The sequence below is a fragment of the Gavialis gangeticus genome, unplaced genomic scaffold, assembly GCF_001723915.1.
Source record: "Gavialis gangeticus isolate Ggan-Ray unplaced genomic scaffold, GavGan_comp1, whole genome shotgun sequence".
In the NCBI taxonomy this organism is placed as follows: domain Eukaryota; kingdom Metazoa; phylum Chordata; order Crocodylia; family Gavialidae; genus Gavialis; species Gavialis gangeticus.
Genome location: NW_017729013.1, coordinates 10,265,474 through 10,273,948, shown reverse-complemented (window position 1 = coordinate 10,273,948; position 8,475 = coordinate 10,265,474). Strand labels below are relative to the sequence as shown.

Here is an 8,475-nt window from a genome sequence, read left to right as displayed (position 1 = left end):
TAGGTAGTCCTGAAAGGTTAATGTATTAAGTAGAGCATCTTCTGATTCATGCCGTCTGCTAGCAGTTGCTGTTTCTGGATGCTCACTTCTGAAATATTCATTATATTAGAATTTCTTACCCAAATACTGCCAACTCTCTTCCTCCTCTGATGGCTTCGTGTCTTGGTAAATAATGCTTGACAGGTGCTCTTTCTGATTTAACAGCTTAAAGGAGACACAATTTCAATGGCGATGGTTACAGAAATCTTACCTTGCTTTGGAGGATTGGCATGTTTCGTGCCAATGAGAGACTTGTATCCACATTACCTCCACTGAGGAGTATGGGTCTATTTCTAATAAGTAATGCCAGGCTTTTTGTATATCGTTGCTAAGTATTCTGTAGCAACTGAGCTCAGCTTGCTGTTGTAGAGTGACTCCTGTTACATGCTTGTGGTGATTTTGAACAATGAAGTTTGCCAACAGGGCATGTGCAGAGATTGGGAAATGCCAAGTGTAAACACCATGTAACACTATTTTTTCCCTTTCTGTTCAGGATTAATCCAGTGCCGGGCTCATACCCCACTCAGAGCTACTACTGCCCTTCACCTCCAGCACTTCCTACTATGCAGATACAGCACCCTAATGCCCAGAGCCTGGAATCCTGGCATAGCTACACACCAGGTTACATCCACGCTCCTGCCCCATACCAAACCAGCACTGCCTTTGGAGAATTTTACATACAGAACCACTTTGGTGCCTCATCTGGACATGGCTGCCTACCACCTGATTCTGCTTCCCTCCAACATAAAGGGCTGCCTTACTCTCAGATGTCTGTAGGGCTGGAGAACTTGGAAGCAAAGCTTCAGCAAGCACCAGGGTTGCCAGCAGGAGCAGCTACTTCACTGGAGCTGTCAGAAATCCAAATATCCTGATGGTCCACTGAGACAAGGGTGGAAAATAGCCTGCAGCATAGCACTACTAAGACATGAGACTGCTTCTAAGAACTTTTATTTTAACTGGATTGACTGTGGTCAAAGCAACTAATCAGTGGTGCCCCCTGACTTGCTGGTCTCAGTGGAGCCCACTTATGGGCTTTTAACCCTCATCAAGTTTTCTTTTATTTATATTCCTTTTTTCTTTTTGATATTTGTTGGGAGCTGTATTTGTTGCATCTGTGTATCTCATATGGTCAGCTCCCTTGCTACTGGTTATAAATCTCCCCTATCTAGGCTAGGAGTGGGTCCTGGTTACAGTATACCTGTCCCTTGACTTAGTTCAGCTATAGGAAAGAGTTGTCTGTCAAAACACTGGATTTTAATTGGATTACAAGGACTAGCACAGGTCCAGTTTTGGTTGCATCCCTCCACTCTGTCAGAATGTTATGAGGGGCCTCATCTTGGTTTCAGGTTTAGCACAGACAGGGCCCAACTGATCCAAGATTACTCTTGGGTTGGGGATAACCTGCCTGTTCTGTAATAGGCCCTGACTTAACTGCAATGTTAAATGAATGGAGAAAGATGGATCTGTGCATAAGGTTTATTTTCCAATACGGATGTGCCTAAGAACAAGCTTAGTGTGAAGTGAGGTGAAGTATTTAGGGTGAAGTAGATGGCTGGCTGCATTCCCTGTTACCCCAAGGGACTCAGCAGCAATGTGCTGCTGAGTCCCTTATTGGCACTGGCCATGCAGACTGCATTCCCTTCACAGACATGTTGCCTTGCCTTGACCTCCACAATAGACACCTGCAGTAACGTGGCATGTGGCCCACAGTGCCAGCTGTGCCTTCAAGACCTCTAAAGGGGCTAGAGAATGTTGTTGAAGGGATTTGTGACTCCTCTGGAGACTTAAGCTACTACATACAAACTAATACATCTAAGAGGGAGGGACCTGAGAAGAGAGACTTGGTGAATCAAACAGTAGGTAGTTGTTACTCTCTTTTGCAGGTTTTGTTGAGATGTTAGAATATTCTCCAGTGTTTATAAACTAATGAGCTTTACCACAAGCATTTTGAAATGGCAAATGAGCACTGTGAGATTGTAGTGTGAGGATGAAGACTGACAGTGGCTGTTGTGTGCATCTTCATGCAGAATGCAACCCCTGAATATTACCTAGAAAGTGAAGTTACAAAGGCTGTTTGGTTTCCTGCTGAAAAACTGACTTGTCTTGAAGCAGCTGGGAGACAAAATTCTTCCTGGATGTAGCTCTGCTGCAATCCTACCCAACAGTCCGGGCTGGTTCAGCAGTGATTTGTCAGAGAAAAAAGACACCCCTTGGTAAAAGGTGGTACTGCTGAGGTAATCAGGATTGGGAACTGCTCATTGCTAAATGCATTGTTAGTTTATAGACATTATCCAATGGTGTTGACTAGTGGAAAGGCGAATCCACTAAAATACTGACTGTTAAGAGTTGCTGTTGCATCAGTTTGTGTGGAAGGAGTGGGAAGAAGAACCCCCTGGAATAACTAGTCCGGAAAAAATCAGCTATAAAGAATTCTTCCTGAGACAGTCAGGCTTGCATCCTGGTAAATAGAAAACTTTTGCACCAGGCTGGGCCAGCAACTTGGCTAAAGAGCTGCCAGATGATCAGGGCTAGAGAGTGAAAGCCTCTGCTGCCCAGGATGAAGCATCAAAAAAGAGAAATGTCTTCCAGGGTAGCCAGATGTCAAGTTAGGTAGGATTTGGCTGGTCAAAGGCAACGCTTCTAGTTGCACCTGGAAACAAAATTGGAAGCTAGTGGTGCAGGCAACAAGATTTTGTGAGAGAGCTCAATTTTCTTCTCAGGCTTAAAGATCCAGCCAAGTCTTTGAGCATAGCCTTGTACTGAATGGCCAGGTGTGGAAGAAGCATGAATATCCTATAGCAAGGTCTGAACTGGAGAGTAAGGTTCACACATGCTTCCTGTCAGATACAAGATAAACCACCTTCACTGTTGCAGTCTGAGAACCTGAGAAGACCTCCTCAAGTCATAACCACCTCAATAGAGGGAATGGAAATTATTTTTGCCATGAAGTGACCTTTATCTTGTCTGGATTACTCTTCAGACTAATTGCTTTTATCCAAGTGCTGATCCTTGTCCAGTACTGAACTGTTTACATTCAGCAAGAGGGGACTCAAAGGTGATGAGCTGGGCTATAGGCTGGAGCTTTTAATGCTTGCACACTCATGCCTTCCACCTTCCCCTGCTCTTCATTCAGTTTAAAGCTTATAACCTTTGCTAGTGGCTTACTATCAGACCCATCATTTTGTTAAAGGAATGAGAGAGACTATTGCAGTGACTAGACTAGAACAGTGTTTGGGTCTGTAGTCTGAGGCACTGGGCACCTGAGGTTAGCTTTCAGGGGGCGTGTCTACATGTGCAACTAAATTTAATGCACATTAAGTGATTTTTTTTTTTTCTGGCAGGTGTCTGCACATGCAGGGACTTGGCACTAAAGTAGTTCCAAGTCACTGCAGCCCTGCCATGTGCTCCTAGTAGCTAGGCAGAGCCGGCACTAAAGTTAGTGCTGGGTCACATTTACATGTGCGTTAATGTGCTTTAACTAATTGCACCTAATTTGATATCTGCATTTGTAGGTATCAACTTTAGGCATGATTAGCCTAATTTTGTCATTTTTAATTTGCATTAAGGGCACACACCTGTAGACGCATGCCTACAATGCGCATTAAATTAGACTAATGTGCATTAACACATCTTGTGTAGACGCGCCTAGGCAGGAACAAAATCGGGCAATAAAAGGGCTTATGGAGGTTTAGTGGTTAAGAGTCTGGTTTTAGTGTTACCTGGTGTAGGAGGAATAAGCATCCTTTTGACTCATCCTTACCTAAAACTCATGAAACCCCAGCTGGTACCAGATGTCTAAGGTGGAAGGCAGAGGCTGACAAGCAATCTTATGCAATCCCATTACTGTCACTTCAGGAGCAATAATGGTCTTGTAGTTAAAGTACAAACTCAGTAACCAAGAGACCTGGGTTCTGATTCTGGTTCTGCCATAAGCTTGTTGTATGTCCTTGGCAAGTCACTGTTTCACTGTGTCCTGCTGTTATTTTCATCTTTACAGTATTTTCCTACTTCACAGGGCTGCTGTTAGGCTAAAAACATTAAAGCAGTTTGAGACGTCTGGTTGGAGGCTGCTTCTGAAGAGCAAAATATTATAATAAATGCACACTGTGTTTAAAGGTATCGGTTCTTGTGTTCAGTAAGTTTCTCAGACAGCCTGACCAAACATGAGTGAAGACAGAAGTGTCTAACTTTCTCTGCCCTGCTAAGCTTTTATCCATCTTAAGAACATAAAATCTTACTAGTTTGTCTGTGACAACAGTATTCTCAAAATTTGGCTGAATATTCTCTACTGCTTCATTACTCAATAACATACAAGTTAAATTGCTGGCAGCACATTACCAGAGGAAGCTTAATTTTGCATCGTGGAGCTATTATGCTCACTTGTTTATCATCAAGTATTAATGTATTCACACCCTAAGCAAGGTAACCTGCATGTTTAGTGATTATTTGTGCACAGAGCTGACAGTCTGAAACACGGGTGGCTGGGTCAGTAGAGACACAGTACTTGCTCTACAGGGGAAAAATGAAGTTGTTTCCACCTTTAATTCCTGGACAACTGCAATTATTTGTTCTGGTCTATTGTGCGCCAAATTCATCGCTGATGTAGCTTTGGAGGAGCTCCATCAGCAATGAATTTAGCCCTGCAGGGCTACAGTAGTTGAACTGAAGGCCCCTGCTACACGTACTTATTTATGCAATTAACTGGTTAATCGAGCAATAAATTTAGACCAGTCACATGTGCGAAGTAATGATCACATAATAAAAATTACTACCCAGCTATAAAAAGAGCCAACCAGCTATAAAGTTAGTGCTTGAAAATGTGTAACAACTCTGTAGCTGGCTTCTATCCAGCTTTAATTTGAACATGTAGCAGGGCCCTAAGAGTCTGTGTGGGTAAAAGTGCCCATAAAGCCTTCAAAGTTGACTTATTTAGGTGAGGATTAGCATGCCTTACAAACTGAATTACAGCACGAAATAATTTTTCCCTTCTATAATTATGCAGAATTTTCTTAGAACTTGTCATGCAGGGTATCTGCTAAAGGCAGCCTTTTCAAAGCAGCCTGCAAGATTGCCTATCAAAGCATATTTCTCATGTTCCATGCCTCAAATCTAACTCCCACCTGGATAAAAGCAGAGAACAAGAAAGAAAAGCCCATTTGTGCTCTGCATCAGGTGAAGCAATAGGATGGTATCCACAAAATAAAAGGAGCCACCTTTGAGAATTCAATGTAGGGATGGATGGCTCTGTTTTCAGTTCTGTGTGTGTGGAATTATTCCTTCCATGTTGAATCCCTTATTCTTCCCTGGGGAAACAGGTTCTTCCAGCAGCCATCTGTAGAGATAGAGGGAAAGGTGAGATACCACCCTTTTATAGAATAGAGGCATGGGTAGCACTTTCTCTGTCCCAGTGTCACTGCTGTCACTAGCAGCAATGTAGCTAAGTACCAGTCACAGTGATGTTTGGGGGTTCGTTGTCATCACCAAGGCAAAGGAGGCAACAGGGGCTGGCTTTGTCTGTAAGTCAACGTAAGAGCAGTGTGCAGGGCAGGGGGAGGTGGGTGATGACGATAAGGCCCTGCCTGTACAGTCTAAACTGCATACAGTAGATGCACTGGGCAATATTCTGGTTGCCTAACAAGGGGAGGGAGGCTATCCATAGGCACACCTCCACTGTCACCTGTATGTTATTAGCAGCCATGAAACTAGTAATTTTGAGGCTGCTGTAGAGGTTAGGCCTTCTGAGTAGCAGGAGCAAAAGCCTTGTGACTAATCTCCAAGCAACAAAATAAGGAGTATTAGCGAAGGGTGGAGAGCTGGGAGAGGCTGTTGTCTATGTATTAGTAGACACATTTCAGTTAGGTTAGGTGTGCCTTTCATACCAAAATGAATGGGGTTTAAATAGCTCCTTTTACCCATTGGTGCCCTTAGTGGCTGATAATGGCAGTGGCCAAATGATTTCCTGGGATGCTGACTGGGTGGATAGGGAGTCCTGGGCACATGGTGACGGGTTGTTGATCAGCTGAGAGCAGTCAGCAGGGGAAGCTACAATCCATGCAAGTCTTTTGGGTGCAGCTGCCAGGAAGAAAACCAACATAGTAGTCAAATTAGGTAGTTTATGATCATGGCTCTGAAGGCACGTGGGCATGCGATATGCAAGTCATGAGAAGTGGTTAGTCCCCTCTGTTCAGCATCAACCTGGAGCAAAATGCAGACAAATTAAAAAGAGTTCAGAGGAGGAAATATAAAATGATTTGAGGTCTAGAAAACTCAGCACACGAGGCAAGGTTGGAAGAATTACGATTGTTTAGATGGAAGGGGGATTTGATAGATCTTCCAGTATAAAAAGGGTTGTTATAAAAAAAAAAAGAAGATGGTGATCAGTTGTTCTGTGTCTGTAGGGGACAGAACAGGACAAGAAATGATGACCCTAAATTCGAACAAAGGAGGATTAGTTTGGATATTAAGGAGTTTCTAAATGTGAAGGTGGTTGGGAGCTGAATAAGTCATTAATCACAGTTATGGTCTGATTTTTCATAGATTAGGTAGGCCAGATCAGGGAGTCTGGTTTAGAGTTGCCATACAGAGTTTATCCTTTAGGGGGAGCTATCAAATTAAAATTTATTTCCCTGAAAAACCAAGTCTGTAAAACCCCACTAGGAGATAATAACCCAGGGCAAATGCCAACCTAAGTCTTGGACCCTACCCGAATTACCCCCAAATATGTGCTTTCCCCCAAGAATTGGTCATTTTGTCCCTTCATAGAATTCCCAGTGGACTCTCCACTCTCCCTAAAGGTGGAGCCTGGACAGCAACTCTGCTTTAGACAGGTGCTTCTGAGCACTGTCCAGGTCAAAGCACCTCAGTTTTCCTTGCTCAGCAGCCATTCATCCCCTGGCTGTAGTCATGGGCTGCCTAAAACTCATCTCCACACTCATGCAAATCTCTAGTGTCAGAAGCCTTTTCCCTTACAGTTACTGATTTTGGACTCTGCAGCCCAGCATGCAGTCCCAGGTGGCACCAGTTGGAATGGGTCAGGGATACAGATGGGCTGAATGGAAGAGGTGAATGGCACTGATTCTGCCAGCTGGATCAGGGCAATATCATGGGTGCGTGGAGAGTGAGTGTATTCTGGGTGATGGACAATTCCTATGGCCTTTAGAACTGGTTTCTTTCTGCTGTAGTGCCCATCTGCATGGAGTACAAAGAGCAAGCACTGGCAAAAAAGAAAAGAGAGGATTACATAGCACAGAGGCATCATCAGTAGGTGGCTGCAGACTGTTAGGGTTGACCAGAAACCACAGCCTTCTTATGACAAAGGTAGACAAGAAGGAAAGAAACAGACTTCCAGTTAAGGCACTGAATTTAGATATGAGACCTAGGTTCAGTTCTTGACTTTACCATAAACTCTGTCTGACCTTGCACAACTCAATCACTCGGGGGCAGATTTTCTAAGGTATTTGTGTGTTTAAAGACGTAGGATTTTCACAAGTGCCCATCCATCAGCAGGGCTAGATTCACAGTGAGACTTAAGTGCTCAAGTCCAACTCTTAGATCTTCCAAGTCCCACTCTGCTGCCATCAAACCCTGGCATCTTCAGAGATCTGTAGGCATTTGAGTTCTTGGTATTAAACTTCCCCAGGTGTTCCACATCCTGTTCATGTGCATGCCTGGATGCACCTTACTCTTGACAGTGACTGGTGCTTCCTTCACACTTAAGCCCTGTTGGGACTCCCAAACCAGGCATTTCTCCACTGATCTTGCCTCCAGGCCTTAAACCAGTACGCATTCTCAGAGCACGTCTTCAGGGATTACACTGCGCATGCCAGTGATATTGGGAGTGCCATCCTTTCACTTGCTAGCTGCAGTCACTCTGGATGTGGAAGACCTGGTTTAATTCCCTTCTGCGAGGCAATTTGTGCCGCATGCTTCTCCCGTCCCAGTAGGGCCCTAAGTCATTGGGTATTCTGGTGTGGGTCCTTCCTGTTGTGGCTTTTACATACTGTATAGAAGAAATAAATAATATTTTGGCCAGCGACAGATAATAAGGTACGATCTAGGACTCAAGTGTCCCTGCTTCCAGGTGAATGCCCACTAGGCTGTGGAGTCCTGCTCATTCACCATTCCTCTCTGTGTCCCAATGAATAATTATTCCATTCAAAGAGGAACAGCTTCAACAGGGAGGATTCATAGATGTTAGGGTCAGAAGGGACCTCAATAGATCATCGAGTCTGACCCCCTGCACAGACAGGAAAGAGTGCTGGGTTTAGATGACCCCAGCGAGATGCCCATCCAACCTCCTCTTGAAGACCCCCAGGGTAGGGGAGAGCACCACCCCCCTTGGGAGCCCATTCCAGACCTTGGCCACTCTAACTATGAAGAAGTTCCTCCTAATGTCCAGTCTAAATCTGCTCTCTGCTAGCTTATGGCCATTATTTC

General features: G+C 44.3%; 1 protein-coding gene across 1 annotated transcript in view; it reads left to right on the top strand.

Annotated features, from left to right (window-relative positions):
- Positions 1-1,842, top strand: part of RHBDD2 (rhomboid domain containing 2) — a gene marked incomplete at its 5' end in the record, with an annotated part of 23,962 nt that extends 22,120 nt beyond the window's left edge. The window contains one exon of the mRNA XM_019511501.1: positions 533-1,842. Within this exon, the coding sequence (XP_019367046.1) occupies positions 533-911 (379 nt within the window). The remainder of the gene's footprint in view (positions 1-532) is intronic.
- Positions 1,843-8,475: the final 6,633 nt, after the last annotated feature.